The sequence below is a fragment of the Brachyistius frenatus genome, unplaced genomic scaffold (assembly GCF_029030835.1).
Source record: "Brachyistius frenatus isolate BFR_SWC_R1_liver_20210118 unplaced genomic scaffold, ASM2903083v1 Contig_33, whole genome shotgun sequence".
Classification (NCBI taxonomy): Eukaryota; Metazoa; Chordata; class Actinopteri; family Embiotocidae; genus Brachyistius; species Brachyistius frenatus.
Genome location: NW_027210632.1, coordinates 345,131 through 361,093, shown reverse-complemented (window position 1 = coordinate 361,093; position 15,963 = coordinate 345,131). Strand labels below are relative to the sequence as shown.

Here is a 15,963-nt window from a genome sequence, read left to right as displayed (position 1 = left end):
GAAGCGACGACTTGGAAAAAAAAAAAAAAAAAAAAGGACAATCAAGAAGTTTATCAACAAATATATTTAAAAAAAGAAAAAAAAAGAAAGAAGAAAACCCGCTCCGGCTTTTACAAACGTCGGCTGCGATATTACGTTACGCAAGCCAACATCGCCGCCGCGTCGTCGTCGTCTCTCCACCTGGGCAGCGCGTAATTTGTCCTGGACGTGTCCAACAAAGTTGTCCTCGGTGATCTGCGTCCTTTCAGCGCCGTCGGGTTGAGCCTCGCGTAATCACGCTCCCCCGAAAATATAGTCCCGGCTCTTCGCGTCCCCCTTCTGCTAGTTCGCCGGTCGAGCCGCGCATTGTTGACTTGACGTCTTCACTCCGGTGTTTATCGACCCTCATTCATTGAAGCAACAACAACAACAACAACAAAAAACGAAGAAAAAAAAAAAAAAAACCAACAACAACAACAAAAAAAAAAAATCAGCTTAGCCGCCGCTGCTGCCCCCGTTGCGCAGCTAACGTTGACGTGAGCTGATAAAGTCGGCCGAGCGGGGCGCTCCGCCGCGGTTTAAATAGGTCGATTGAAATCACGTCGGGATCAGGCAACGATCCCCGGGTTTTATTTGAGCGCAGGTGACTCCCCGTGACATTTAACGTCGTCTGTCTGCGGTGTAGCCGCATTAGCCAGCGTGCTAGTTATCGCTAGCACGGTGGAGAGAGAGAGAGAGAGAGAGAGAGAGAAGCTGGTACGGTGCCTTCAGGAACACTCGGAAAAACTGGTACTGTTTCCGAATTTCGCAGGTTGTTTGAAGGCGGTTGTTGCAAGCGCTTATTTATCTGTCGATGTGCAACAGCTTGTGTGAGAAGCAAAACGATTTCTAACTGTTGTTTTGTCCAGGAAATACACCAGGGCGACGCTGTTGTGTTCTGTGTCAATACAGCCAATGAGAGACGATGACATTCAGGTAGTTAAGGGTATATAAAGCATCAAAACCTAATACTATTGTGTTTTTTGTTGTTGTGTTTTTTAAATAATAACAGTACAGACAGTCGCCCTTACAATATTGTCACGATATTTATATTGTGGTATTTGGTTAAAAATATTATAAGATATATTACACCTATTATTTAACATTAAATGTGTAATACAACATAGGCTATATGTGATAATTGGTTGTGTCAAGTGTCATGATCACATGATCTAACTTGATTTTGCTGCCCATTGTAAAATGTCGGATTTCTAAATATCCATTTGATACAAGTTTTGTTATTATGAATGTTTCTCATTTACAAATCGCATATCCTCCATTTCTGTTTGAGATGAAAAGCAGTCAAGATTGTATGTTGTCTAAAAAAAAGCCCAATTTTTTGTCTCTCTCCAATTGTCTTTAAATCACTTACAAAGGCTTGTGATGAACAGAACAAATAAAGAAGAACACAAGGTCATTTCAAATCTGGTGTGAAACCGAGTGACTTTATTGAGATAATCAATTTGAATAAAGTCACTGATCATTTAAGTATATATCAGAAGTATTTCATAAAATGTACAATAACAGTGATGACAGATTTATGTGCAAGTAAAGCCGTAAAATCCCACAAATAAAAGATAACAAGCCAGCTTTGATCAAATTTAAACAAAGTTTTGATATATGTGGTGTCTAGTAGTCATCATGAAATGGATACTCTGGATGATCAGACCACCTGTTGAGTCGGTAAAGAGAAATTATTCATGTAGTAATACAAATATGCTTATTAGACAAGCAAAACATGATGCAGGCTGCACTATACTTACATGAGAAGCTCCACAAAACGAATATTCTTGTTCAACCCCTCAATTGCTTTCATCTCAGCCTCAGAGAGAGAGAAGTCGAATATCTGCAGTGTTGACAGATTAGTAAAAACACCATAAATTATATGTTTGATATTCAAGAAGTATTTTTGCAGTCTATAAATAGTATTCTGGATTGCTACCTAAACAGATGAAATACAAACAAACCTCAAAGTTCTCCTTTATACGAACAGAGTTGAAGCTCTTCGGGATGACCACCACTCCTCTCTGCACGTTGAACCTCAGCGACACCTGGGCTGTGGTCTTTTTATGCTTTTTGGCAATTGATGACAGCAGCTCATCTTCCAACAGCGGGGTGCATTTTAGATTTACCCTGTTTAAAAGACTGGTATTTTACTCTGAAACAGCACTTCTATGGATAAATGCCATCTTTACAAGGTCAAGGTTTGATGTGAGTTCATGTGAAAGCTGAGGACACTGTGTCTTTTACAAGTTACATATGAAATGAGTGCGAGCCGTACCAGGACGCATCCCTAGATGTCCCCAGGGGGCTGTAACCGACGATGACGATATCATTCTGCCGGCAGTATTCAAGCAACTTTGGCTGGGTGTAATAGGGATGGCATTCAACCTGTGTGAAAAACAGCACACATATATTTTGTTAGCTGATGAAGTTGGACTGGATGCTTTCTTGAGAGTTTTGTGAATTGTATTAATATACAGCAAGCACACGTTTCGTTATGTTTGTCATTATTATTTTTTTCCTTCTGTAATCCAAAGTTTAGCCATCAGTTTCCTTATTTCCAGAATGTAGGTGTGTAGTTAATGTGTTGTGACCTGGTTTGACACGGGTTTGTGTTTCAGCCCAGGTTTGTTTAGGATTAACTGCAGCTGCCGTTTGTTGAAGTTGGATACTCCAAGAGACTTCACAAGTCCGGCGTCTTTGCAAGCTTCCATAGCCTGCCCGAGATGGAAAAAAACAAAGCAACACGTTCAACTTTGATCACATTGTTACAAGGCAAACAAACACAGGACGCTGTGTCAAGGTTAGACTGCTGATTGATCCTATATCTCTTTTGGCATTTAACACTGGCTTGTAGCCATGTCAGTAAATCCTGCTAGGAATGAAAGTCCTTTAATTATTCTCATGTAGTTTGACATAATCAGTGCTGCCCATAAATAAGTTGAGAAACTTTCTTTTCTTAAATGAAAGACGTCGAGAAATCTCACCTCCCATGTTGCACACAGGTCCGTTTCATGATAAATGTACTTCCCATTCTCATCTATGGGGTAGAATGTGTCTCCTGGCTGCAGAAGATGTAGTATTTTTTTTAATAATATTTAATGATTTAAAATAACTGTTATTAATTAAAACAATCAGATAAAAACGAATTCTGTGTTGTTGTTTTTTGTTTTTTTTTTTTACCAGTTTACCAGGTATTATCAATGTGACATTAAATGTATGTTTACCTTGAAGGCTGTGGGCATTTCTACAATATACAGGTCGACATAACTCAGCTGTAATGTCTGCAAGGTTTTCTCCAAAGCAGGCCGTACTAACTCTGGAGGGTGGAATGTGTTCCACAGCTGCAAAACAAAATAAATCAAGAAAAGTATTATTTCAAAAATGTGACGATCTCCCTCCGCTCTGCTTCTACCAATCGGCTTGTTGCTCCCTCGCTGCGAGCTAAACACTCAACAAAATCAAGACCGCTTGCTGTCCCGGCTCCTAAATGGTGGAATGAGCTCCCCACCGACATCAGGACAGCGGACATCTTCCGACGCAAATTAAAAACACACCTCTTCCGACTTTACCTTGAACAGCAGAACTTTAATAGCACTTAAAATGGCACTTCCTGATAGCACTTTGTCTTTCTTGAAGGAAATTTGTATTTTCTTGATTCCTGTTGTTCTGGGTGTTGCACCCTCATGGTTGAAATGCACTTATTGTAAGTCGCTTTGGAGCTGAATGAAATGTGATGTGATGTGACGTGTGATGTGTGTTCAGGAGGACAGTTCAATGGTCAACTACACACACACACAAACGGAGCACACTGTGCAAACCTTTCCACAGTAGAAAATGTCCTCTCTCTTCACACTTCCGTCTGCAATTTTTTCCCTGATTGCTTGTCCCACTTCATGTTCATTGAAATAGACCAAAGCTCCATCGAAGTGTCTGTACCCTATTTCAATAGCTTCTTTGACTGATTCATATGACGTTCCTTTAGGAGTCTGTAAAAAATAAAATAAAAAAAAATAACTGAGTAAAATATCTGAAGAAAACCCAGGAATCAGTGGAAACAATGTAAATTGTGCGTACATTGTTTTCATGCGAGTCCTCTGGTTGACAAGTGTCTCACCTTGCGGGGGTTCCCGTAAGTTCCCAGTCCTATCAAAGGTATGCAGTTCCCATCGCTCAGAGGAATGGAGTGGTTCTCTGCTGTCAACTCCATGTTTATCCAAATGTGTGCAGCCAAAGGCAAAAAATAAAAATTTTTTTGCCAGTGCTGCAGCCACCTACAACGTCTTTTAATTTTCAGTCTGACACAGTCAGGCTTTTTACTGCTGCTCTTTTGACAAGTGACCACAGCCGAGACTCCTCCCAGCCCCCATAAAATGATGAAGCAATAGTACCTGTCACATTCACGTAAATTAAAATCGTTAACCGACAAAGTATAAATAATGTTAATTAACCAATGTGATGTCGTGTTTTTCTTTTGTCTGGACTCTGATACGGTTTCTAATTAAATCCGAATGCCTCTGTATTAATGGGCCACTGAAGAGTGCGTGGAAAAAAAAAAAGAAAGAAAAAAAAAGTCAAACGTGCAGTTTCTCGCTGCGGGCGTGTAGTTTGGCCTTCACCGGCCACTGTAGCTTTCCCCGATACCGCGGTGCCGTCTGGGAAATATATGGTATGTGTTTTGAGCAAAGAGTACACAGATGGTCGCCGTTCCCTGTGGACTTACGAGCTTCAAAATAATACGTGTGTAGCCTAATTTTAATGAATACGTGACAGCGCGCTGTTATCTCTGGGACCGGTTTATCTAGAACTGCCACAAACCGGAGAATGGATTACGTGTGGTCTCCAGTATATGTGCAATTAAAGTAGGCTAAGTTGCTAATTTAGCTTGTCAAACGGAAATAAATAGACTTCAGCGAACTAAAGCTGTTTACCACACAAGGACAATGAAGCAGTGTGTTTTCATGCTCGAGATTACTATTTATATTCGATAAATTAGTGAAGTTATAGGCGTATCTTTTGTTTGCAACCGCTACGCTGGTTTGATCGATTGGCTTGAGTGGAAGCAGCAGGAAAGAAAAAAAAAAAAAAAAAAAATGGATGAAAGTGCCGAAAATGTCGACAACGACGACATTGTCATTATCGTGGAAAACGAGGCCGAAAGTTTGCCGGCAGGAGAGGAGAGGCTGAAACAACAAGGCACCTTCGGGCTCATGGACACCTGTCCCATCTGCAAGCTGAGCTTCCACAACAGAGAGCCCAAGCTGCTGCCGTGTCTCCACTCCTTCTGCAAGAGGTGTCTGCCTGCCCCCTTCAGGAGCGCTGACCCGCGGCGTGACCCGCAGGGGCAGGTTGACAACACCAAACCATGTGAGGACAAAACAACAACAAAAAACACCCCCAAAAAAAGTGTCTTTACTTTACGTGACACGTCTTGCAGCTCTCTGGTGAAGTTGCTATTTGTGTTGGTTTACAGCAGGTTATTCTGGGCGAGTTATTCAATGTTGAAGTGTGGTGTCATATACCCTTTCTGTATCTATATGTATGTATGTAATATATGTGAATATTAACATTCGGGTTGTGTATTGGCAAGAATGGGGATGATACGATACGCATCATTTATACAGGAGTTACAATTCAATATTTAGCAGTATATTGAGTCACTGAAATTAGGCCGATATGTTGTGTTGTTGTTTTTTCAGACGCATCTTTTGTAAAGCTGTCATTGTATCTTGTCTCTTAGCAAGTTTGCTTGTCTCCCAAGTCATTATCAATGGTGTAGAGGTGTTTTTGAAACAGCTTAGTGAAACAGTTTCAAAGTAATAATCATGTGTTAAATTACTGCACCACCTTTAAAGCTACCTATCCCCATGGTCTGTGTCTACGATATCATTTCAATATGATAGAAATGCTCTCTGTGTTTACGCAGTAAATAAAGTCATATAAATGGTTGCGAGCTGATGACTCCAGTAACAGATCTGGCCTCTTTCCTCAGTGGGTGCCATTCGATGTCCAGTATGCAGACAGGAATGCTGGGAGATGGACGTATTGGACAACTTCTTTGTCAAGGACTCCGCGGAGGTGCCGAGCAGCACCGTGGAAAAAAACAGCCAGGTCGGTTCATCACCTGCTTCTCCCGAGCTGTTCATCTCGCAGCAGTTTGGCTATTTAAAAAAAAAAAAAAAAAAAATTAATTGTTGTTGTTGTCGTCTTTTATAGGTGTGTATGAGCTGTGACGACAACACGGAGGCGACCGGTTACTGTGTGGAGTGTGTGGAGTTTCTGTGCGTGACGTGCATCGAGGCGCACCAACGGGTCAAGTTCACCAGAGACCACACAATACGTCAGAAGGAGGAGATGTCTCCAGGTAGTCCTTGGCAGGAAAGAAACAGTTTGCCTGCAATTACATCACAGTGTGTTATACACTGTACTGCAGTGCATGTTACATACTGCTCTGTTAAATATTAGGATGAGACAACCTAAAGGGCACAATTTAAAGTGACATGATCTGACTTTACAATTCCCTGTTTTTTGTTTTTAAACGCCCTGCCAGAAGCAGTAGGCATATCCCAACAGAAGCCCGTGTTTTGTGACGTGCACAAGCAGGAGCCACTGAAGCTGTTTTGTGAGACGTGTGACCGACTCACCTGTCGAGACTGTCAACTCCTGAAGCACAAGGATCACAAGTATGCAGAATGTTTGTTTTTCTCTTCCAGTCTGAATTCTTTGTTTTTCAGGTTTTTTCCATAAAACTATGCATTTGATCTTTTACAACCAGCAACGTGGGATGCAGCTTGCTACGGTGTCGTTGATAAATAAGCAAGCCTGTTACAAATGATTTTTTTTTTCTGTAATGTAATATTTGATGATAACAGCTGTAGGTTTCAACATCAATATAACACCAGGAAATGATACCAAAAAAATACATCAGTTATATTAATCTAAAGTGCCGCTGTCTGTTACACACAAGAATAGCAATGATTAACTCGGACGATAAACTGAAATGATATGCAACCATGCACAGTTGTCTTGAGAATGAGCTGTTGTTTGTTTATGCTCATTCATGATTGATGTAGCTACCAGTTTTTGGAGGACGCGTACAGAAACCACAGGCAGTACCTTGAGAACATGACGCAGCAGCTGCAAGAGAAAAGAAAAGCCATTGAGGACGTATCCAGCTGTATCAACACCGGGTAACGAGATCCTCCACAGCTGGAACTTTATCAGAGATTCTGTTTCATTTCACATTTCAGATATATATTGTATATGTTTGACAAGTTGGCTCAAGGGTGTCATGTATAAATGTATGTTTGTGGTTTTAGCAGATTTGAATCAATGTCAGGCATGATATCAATTTATTTTTCTGTCGCTGACTTTCACAGACTGCAGCAAGTTGAAGAAAATCGGAAAGCTGTCACTAATGAAATAAAGAAGTCCATCTGCAACTTGATCATGGAGATCAACAGGAAGGGAAAGATTCTGGTGAACCAGCTTGAGGTTGGTTTAATATCCAAGTTTAATGACTTTCCAGAATGAAATAGTGGATTTTTCCTTTTCTGACATTCGGTGATCACCTTTACTTCCAGGCCTTGACGAAGGACCATGAGTTGGGTTTGAAAAAGCAGAAAGACGACGTCAACTCTCTGAGCCGGCACCTAGACCACGTCATCAACTTCACCAAATGGGCTACAGCAAGCCACAGCGGAACAGCTCTCCTGTACTGCAAGAGACTGGTGTGTGAGGAGAACGTCAAACAGCAATCCAGATTACTTTACAGTCTAAAATACAGCGTAGTTGTTACATGGATTTACGGTGTTGTATGAAAAATATTTTCCCCAATGAATATTTATTTAAATCCATCATGACTTCTGTCTCCTAGATCCTGTACCAGATCCATTACTTGATGAGAGCGAGCTGTAATCCCTCCATCGTCCCTCAGAGTTCTGTTCGCTTCCAGTGTCGCTCTGGTTTCTGGGCCACAAATGTAGACCTCGGTAAGTCTTGTCATTACCTGACGTGTACACTATGGGCCAGGTATTAGTACCCGGCGCAGCGCAGATCCAGGTACTCTGGCACTTTGGTGCAGGCCAGGGAGCTCTTTTCCGTGCTTGCGCCGATTTGCAATTCTCGTGGCTCAACATGAAGCAGGCTGTGCCGAGATGGGCGGAACGACGCAACAAGGGATGCTTCGGTAAAGATGTGCCCGTGCAGTGCAATTTCTTTGTCATTTTTAAGGTGAAGTTGCATTGGTGCCTCCACCAGCTCAAACCAGGTGTAAGTGCAGTGGCTTCAGTGGCCGAAAGTGCACATGACCAGAGCTATCCAAAATCCCACAGATTATGTATTTAATCCCATTTACATAAAAAAGTATAACAATATATTTTTTTTTCATTTAAACCTTCAGGTTCAGTTAGTCATAAAAAAATTAAAAAAAAAAAAAAATTAGGCTGACTCTTGTCTATTGAATTGTATGTGAATCAAGCAGTTGTCACACCCCCATGACACAGTATCCAGTCTCAGTGATGGCCAAGATTGGCTCGTGGACCCGCGATGTAATTTCATGACTCAGGCAGTCAGTGACAGAAATTCATGTTCATAGGACTGACCCTGCTGTTTTTTTTTTCCTGTGCAAGCTTGCCTTAGGTGTAGAACTGGGGTGGGATTTATAGTATTTTTTTTTTTTTTTTAATTGCTTGCTTGTTTCTCAGGTTCTTTGGTCGTAGAAAGAGGCCCAGGCAGGCTACCCGTCACCAACCACCAGGCAGGTCCCAGAGCAGAAGTACCCAGCGGAGGTCTCTCTGTCTCGGCTCAGCAGCGCCAGAGCACGCTGGCTCAGCTCCAGATGCAGGTATTCATTCGTTTCAGTACAAGTTCATTTGTCTTGTGTAAGAATGATGTAGTCATGGTACTTTTTACTTAATGCTCTGATACTGTGAAACACTTTAAGTACTGTGTATTTATTACTTTTATTGTATAGCTTCTAGAATATAAAAACATAGGAAGCTACAATAGACCCTGTTCTTACTCCTTTGTCAAAGGTTGACAAACTTTCCCAGCAGCCCCACAGGCAGCCCGCGCCCAACCACTGGTCCTGGTACCAAAATGTCAGACTCCCAGGACCTCCCGGCCCTCCGCCCCCAACCAGGCCCATCCACGGAGGGTCTTCCCCATCCCAAGGCCCCCCCAATTTGGCGCAGCCAGGCCGTAGGTATGGAAGTTCCCAACCCAACCCCAGAAGCCCCACATCGTCCATGCTTCACAACACGGGCTTCCCCCCTACACAGGTAAGACCGATTTGAATCTATCATTGTTTGATGCCTGTTTTTGTAAATGGTACTTGCAGTAAGATACTCGAGAGACAGCTTACAATTGTGATCAAAAAAAGGTTCTTCCCGGAGAACTTAAAGCAGAAGTTGGGAGTATTTTTCAAATGCCTGAATATTTACACCACTTTTCCCATTTTAATAAACAAAACAATGGGAAAAATGTACCCGTGGTTGATGCTTAACTGACTTTCTTTTTTTTTTTTTTTAACCCAAAGTGTCCTTTCAACTTCATATTTTTGCTACATCCAGACTCTGAGAGATCTGATCCATAGCTCCAGCTTCCCTCCTAAACCCATAGATGGGTCTCAGGGTACTTCCCGCTACTCACAGCCTCTGAGCGCCGGAGCAGCTCCTCACACGTCACTACACCAGGTCGGTTAGGAGAGGCATCGAAGAGCTTTTCAGGCTGGCATGAGCATGAGGCTAGAAAGTGAATTTGCTTGTTTTGTGTAGCTGTGACGGTGCTTAAATTTCATTACAACCTGTTTTTGTTTCCTTCAGAGATGCCTACCCGAGTCCTCCTTCCTCAAGAGGAGTGAAGCTGGCGGATCTGTCCCCTCCATCACCATCTCTATCCCTAAACCCAGCTTCGCTCAAAGTCTGGCCTCCGCGACCGCAGACAAAACAAGCGCCCTCAATCACATAGCAGGTTGTTTATCTGAGCTCTGATTCATCCTTTCTAATGTGAGAATCACTCTTTTTCATTTTCATTCGACTTCCAGATCTTTAAATATTCTTGTATTTTCTCCCAAGTTCAAGGAAGGCAGAACTCCCCGATAGCCAAGCCGTCTCCTTCAGACAAAAGCACGGGGTAAGAAAGGATCCAAAAATCTGTCACAGTTTATTCTTTACATTTTTATGGTGTAATGTTGCTGCTGCTGTTGGATTATAAGTATAAAGATAAATTAGATCTGGGATCAGTTAAATGGAGCTCAAATGAAAACTGAGCTGTTTTATTAAATTTTTAGGGATATAAAGTTAAAAAGCTTTTACATTTTAACCGGAACTATGCATCAGTACATCTTGTGACTCCCTCATGGTTCTTATTGTCCAGTTTTTCTCTTATCTTCATCTGACCTTTTATATTTACACACTATCACGTGAGATTTATTTGAGGTTTTTATTAAGCATTGATTTTCCTTACATGTAACACGAGACAGTCAAGTGATTAAAAAGACCCTCTAATCTTTTAAACCAGGGTTAGTGTGTCTCTTTATATGAACTATATCATGATCTCCATCTTCCCCTCTACTCTGTGGCAATCGTCGCATTGAAGGACGTCTCCTTGGAAGCAGATTTCAGAGCCACCATCGGCTCCTGCAGCCAAGCGACGAAGAAGGACGTCCCCGGGGCCCATTATTGTCATCAAGGACGAACCTGAGGATGAAGATGAAGTTCATTTTGTAAGAGAAAGACTTGGATTACATAACTCCAGAGCACTGTTGTAATCGTTAAATATGTGTGATGATCATTTTGCTCCAAATGATGCATGAAATATGTTTACAGAAATGTGTTATATATTTCCCTTTAGTTAAAATCCATTAAAAACTCATATTTATTCATACTATATTACATCAGTTCAACCTCAAATGGAGGCTAAGCGAGCCAGTTCTCACTTTCCTGTTGTCTTGTTTTATTTCTGAGTCATTGTATCTAACTGCATACATCCCTTCTTTTTGTTCCCCGCAGGTGCAGTCCAGTGTTGGGTCCAGCCTCCCAGATAGCAGCACCGGCGCTCAGTCAAAGCCCCGGCAGCAGCAGAAGGGACCTGCACCGGCCCCGGTCCTCGGATCAGACTCCAAAGACCAGCGTCCCCATCCCCCCTCGCAGCCAGTGTCTGAAAAGACGGCAGAACCAGAGGAAGATCCGAATGAGGACTGGTGCGCCGTCTGTCAGAACGGAGGAGAGCTGCTCTGCTGTGACAAGTGTCCCAAAGTTTTTCATCTGGCCTGCCACATCCCCACTCTGAACGAGTCGCCCAGGTGAAATACAGATCACCTCCCAGTATCATGCATTATTAAATCGTCAAAATGCTGTAGGACACACGAAATGAACAAGTATTGAGGGAGAGTGTCACCGCCCTAAATGCAACCTGTGTTATGGTTTATGAGGCTGTTTTTGTCGAGGGCTGCCAACATTTCATTTTCTGTGTTAGTGATTGTAATACGTGTAGGTACAGTAGCATATTTTTTTTTGATATGTCTTGTAATTTAAACTATTGTAAAATTAAATGTTTCAATGTTAATAATTTGCCAAATCTACAACCAATAATTGTTGGGGTGATTCAAGTGCTTCTTCTTGGGGTCTGTTACATCCCCTTTGGAGAAAATTAAGGGGAAACAGAGAGGATAACACAACTACCAGAAAATTTGAAGGAGTCAGAGTAGAAGTGAAAATGTATTTTCAGCTGTTTTCAATACCGGTGAACCTAACAAAAGTTCTCCAAATTTGGGGGAAGAGTGGATAAAGTGGCCAAACAAATTGAAATGACTATAATAAAACAAGTCCTGACTAATCCCAATCCTCTGGAAACAAAACACAAACAAGTCCTAAATTGCTTATCTAAAAGAACGGTGCATCAGAACGAATTCAGAGTAGGCACCAACCAATAATCAGTGTCTCTCGACAAAAGTTAAACTTGTCCTCAGCCTCCCAGCACAAATCTTTTTCTCAGTGTTGGTTACAAGTTTGTTCAACACACTACAACCAGCGCGGGCAGAAAAAAAACAAAGACAACCTTTTACCGAGAGCCCCGAATGATGACAGGCCAGCCTGAAGTCTGAGCAAAGCAATGAGCAGCAGGATGGTCGCACTGTGGAGGTGGAAAACCTGGAAAGAAATCAGGGAAGAGACAGAAAAACTGGAAGGAAGAAAAAAAACAAAAACACACAACTGTCACTTTTTCATTTTCTGACCCTGAAAACAAACGTCCTTGTTTTGTATAATCTGAGAAGTGAGTTATCGTTTCGTATCTTCACGGTCTTGACTTCAAAGTCAAGGCTTGTAAAATATGAATTCAGTACTATTGACGTATTACATGTTATTGTATTTGAATAGAACTTAATCTGGTAACATTCAGCAAACGGGAAGTACAATATTTCACCCAAGATGTTTATGTTCATATAAGCAAATGTTCACGATGGGATAATGCATATTTTTGTGCTACAGCATCAGATATACATCTGTAATATGTCAGACTTGAATGACATATTAATAATCATGTTTTAATGGGAATCCTTTATTGCCACATTTTGCAAAAGTGATAAATTTAAAGTCTTAGACTTAGCATGACCATTCAGTGCAGACGGCCCTGTAAATAGAGAGGCCGTTTTAACTATTCAGCAGTAGTTGCTCAGCCGTTGCGTTTGTCCTGACGGCTTTTCTTGACCTTTCATATCTCCTCAGTGGCGAGTGGTTCTGTTCGTTCTGCCGAGACCTCGTCTCCCCTGAGATGGAGTACGACTGCGACAACAAGGACGGCGCAGTCTCGGAAAAATTCCCTCATGTCGAAAGAAGGGTAACCTCACTCAGCAGCCATTTACAACTCTGTGCATGATATTTTTCAGTACTCAGGCCTGATCAGACTACTTTTTGGGATCCTTCTTGAGTTTGAAACAGCAGTTTTCTAGCTGAATTTCTCATGTATGTTTTCCATCAAAGCACCAAAGAAATTGTACCCCTCTCTAGTTTAATGTTTACTCTGTCTTTTTCTTTTCAATGTAGAGATGTGAGCGACTGTTATTGCGTCTGTTCTGCAATGACTTCAGCACTGACTTCCAGCAGCCCGCTTCGCCGTCGGTAAGGAACTACATTCAATATCTGCTTTGCAGTTATGTTACTTATTTTACTGTGGAGGAAGGTAGCTCATGTAGAATGCAGTGACAACTTTATTCTATTCATTTTTAGGAAGTGAAATAATATTGGGTGATTTTTAAAAAAGGGAAAAAAAGTTGCAGTATAAACAACTGTATATTGTTTGCATTGTAGAGACCAGAGCATTGCATCAGTTTCGAGAGATATCGTTTGACCAAACACATCACCTTTATTGGTAGCTTAATTTTTTTACTGTTCTTCTTATGCAGGAGACAAAACGGTACAAAGAACTCATAAAGACCCCGATGGATTTGTCCATGGTGAAGAAGAAGTTGCAGTCAAAGGACGGGGAATGTTATGTCAGTCCGGAGGGATTTGTCGCAGATGTCAGGCTCATATTTTTCAACTGCGCAAAGTACTACAAGGTAGGTATCATTTTTAATAATATGTCCCTTTTGCTCAAATACAGTGTTCTGCAAAAACTACAAAAAATATATCCGTTCCTCCAGGAAATCGCAGTCTTGTGATTGCATTAATTTCTGCAAATTCAACTAATTTGCTGCAGCTTGCAAATTTGCCAAATTCCAATGATTTCACTGCAGTAAATATACTCAGTAGAAGCTCTGCTGAAGGCCTTGCAGCACAAAGTAAGGCTTTCCAAACAAAAGTTGCTTTTGATTACATAAAGAGTGATCAATCCATTTTTCTTTACTTAAATTTGTTAATTTTCCCAGTCAACCTCGGAGGTCGGGAGTGCAGGCTTGTACCTGGAGGACTATTTTGAGGAGCAGCTGAAGCTCGCCTACTCCGACAAGGTCTTCCCTGGAAGTAGGGAAGAGCAGATGATCCCTCCTTTGGAGGACGAGATAGACGAAGAAGAGGAAGAGATGATGGAGGAAGGCATGGCTCCCATTGAAGACGATAAACCACAAAGCCCTGCGGACAAAGGAATCCCACCTGTAGAAGAGGACTTGGCTCCTCTGGATGAAACGACAGCCCCGGCAGAGGAGGAAAAGCCCGAAACAGAAAAGAAGGCGAGTGAGGCTAGGGAAGAGGACACAGACAAAGTGGTCGCAGTGACGGAGGAAGGCACTCCTCAGGCAGAGGAGGTAAAGCAGGATGAGAGCACTCCTGCCACACAGGAGGAAACCTGCCCAGCTGCTGAGAGTGAAACAAAAGAAGGAGCAGCTCCGAGCTCCCCAAAAGAGGAGAATCCTCAGCTCCCTCCAGACAAGACCGCAGATCCCCCTGAAGCTCAGGAGAAGGAGAAGATGGAGGAGGAGCAGAAGAAGAACAAGGAGGAGGAGGAGGAGAAGAAGGAGGAGGAGGAGGAGAACAAGGAGGAGGAGAACAAGGAAGAGGAGCAGGAAGAGGAGGAGCAGGAGAAAGAGGAGCAGTCGGTGGCTCCTGCAGACCCAGCCAAAGAGGAGGAGGGATAAGTGAATTACAGCTGAAAGGAAGAGAAACTATAGAAAAAATGGATGATTTCAGTCTTCCACAGAAGTGGCCCCAGTGGGGACCAACATTTGCTGCAATCAGATAATTTTTGTACTGTTATTTGCAATAGGAAAAAGGATTAACAGCTGTAAATGGATGTCAGTAGCAGTCATTCTGTAGATGCACAACGAGGAGAATAAATAAGCTCTTTTTGTGTTATTGCAGGAGAGAGGTTACACGGTTATAGAAAAATTATTGTTTGTAATGATGGCACTTAAAAGCACACAAAAGACAGTCATCATGTTTAATTTATCATCACCTTGCTGATCACCTGTACATACTTTTAAGTGAAAGCACAAATTCTGCAGTCAGAACAAGAAAAAAAATGACTTTGGATTAGTAATGCATGCAAGATACATCTTAATATAAATTATAATGCCTCCATTTTGTGCTTCTAGATTTTAGCTCAACTGTCTTAAAGCCATTTGGCTTATAGACAAAGTATGGTTCATTGCAATAGTATTATTTTTTATTGGTTTAGTATATTATTAATGCTGTATATGCAACAAATATGGCCGCTGAGTTTCTGTACCGCGTATATCAGTGCGAGTTGAACGGTCCCTCGTGCTGTTCGGTGGTTCCGCCTCGGTTCTGTGTCGCCAGTTTAATGCCTCTTATCCCCCAATCCCAGCAATGTTTTATCACAGAGCAGCCTTGTTGTTTTTGTCAAGAAAACAATTCTTATTGACTTTACTGTTATCAATCCCAGATAATTCAGAGACACAATGATCACTTTCTCATCAGCTTCTGTTTTACAATTCGTGTCCTTGTCCTCCCGAATCATGGTCGCTTTTAGCTGATAACCTTATGGTTGTTCGTTTTCTTCACTGAAATAAGGACAAATGCAGGAAGCGAAATAAGGAGAAATGCAGGAAGCGAAACACATTTGCATTTTATTGAACAGAGGCTTCAATTAACTCGCTGTACAGATATTAACTCAATTGAAATGGAATGAGAGGCTCTGAAAGTTGACACCAACCATTCATATTTTGTCCAATATTGTCACTCTATTTCTAATCGAGAACACATGAGACCTGTAAATAACCCTAGAAGCAATGCTGAGCGTAAATAATACCTGAATTTACAATATTTGTAATAAACAGGATTACATCTAGCTCTGACTTGTGCGTTGCTCCCACTGCATTCAGCCTCATGCTGACTTTGTTTTTTGTTTTTTCTCATTTTAATTTTTTTTCATACAGGGGTTTGACGAAGTGAAATTTGTTTGTCCTGCTGTAGGCCTACTGGTTTCCAACATGGGGTCAGGCCCCCCACGTGGGGTCGCAAGGCATATTTATGGCTGTCACGA

The 15,963-nt window shown here is 41.8% G+C and overlaps 2 protein-coding genes across 5 annotated transcripts; one reads left to right on the top strand and one right to left on the bottom strand.

Moving 5' to 3' along the window:
* Window positions 1-1,435: 1,435 nt before the first annotated feature.
* Window positions 1,436-4,308, bottom strand: LOC138621898 (aldo-keto reductase family 1 member D1-like). Its single transcript, XM_069700248.1, has 9 exons — window positions 4,139-4,308; window positions 3,843-4,010; window positions 3,249-3,365; window positions 3,009-3,086; window positions 2,616-2,738; window positions 2,300-2,409; window positions 1,986-2,151; window positions 1,782-1,864; window positions 1,436-1,690 (listed from the first exon to the last, which is right to left on the bottom strand). Exons 1-9 carry the CDS (start codon window positions 4,229-4,231, stop codon window positions 1,648-1,650), a joined length of 981 nt encoding a protein of 326 aa, XP_069556349.1. The 5' UTR covers window positions 4,232-4,308; the 3' UTR covers window positions 1,436-1,647.
* Window positions 4,309-4,672: 364 nt separating this feature from the next.
* Window positions 4,673-15,505, top strand: trim24 (tripartite motif containing 24). Of its 4 annotated transcripts, none has more exons than XM_069700239.1 (19): window positions 4,673-5,388; window positions 6,014-6,132; window positions 6,238-6,385; window positions 6,575-6,704; window positions 7,095-7,211; window positions 7,401-7,515; window positions 7,605-7,751; window positions 7,898-8,012; window positions 8,727-8,866; window positions 9,057-9,302; window positions 9,594-9,716; window positions 9,846-9,993; window positions 10,098-10,155; window positions 10,621-10,747; window positions 11,034-11,326; window positions 12,750-12,861; window positions 13,068-13,142; window positions 13,427-13,582; window positions 13,892-15,505. In XM_069700239.1, exons 1-19 carry the CDS (start codon window positions 5,115-5,117, stop codon window positions 14,594-14,596), a joined length of 3,348 nt encoding a protein of 1,115 aa, XP_069556340.1. In that variant the 5' UTR covers window positions 4,673-5,114; the 3' UTR covers window positions 14,597-15,505. The 4 variants fall into 4 exon arrangements, with proteins under 4 accessions (XP_069556340.1, XP_069556343.1, XP_069556342.1 ...); XM_069700242.1 differs by having other exon boundaries at window positions 6,572-6,704; window positions 9,078-9,302; XM_069700241.1 differs by having other exon boundaries at window positions 6,572-6,704; window positions 9,075-9,302.
* The last annotated feature ends 458 nt before the right edge of the window (window positions 15,506-15,963 follow it).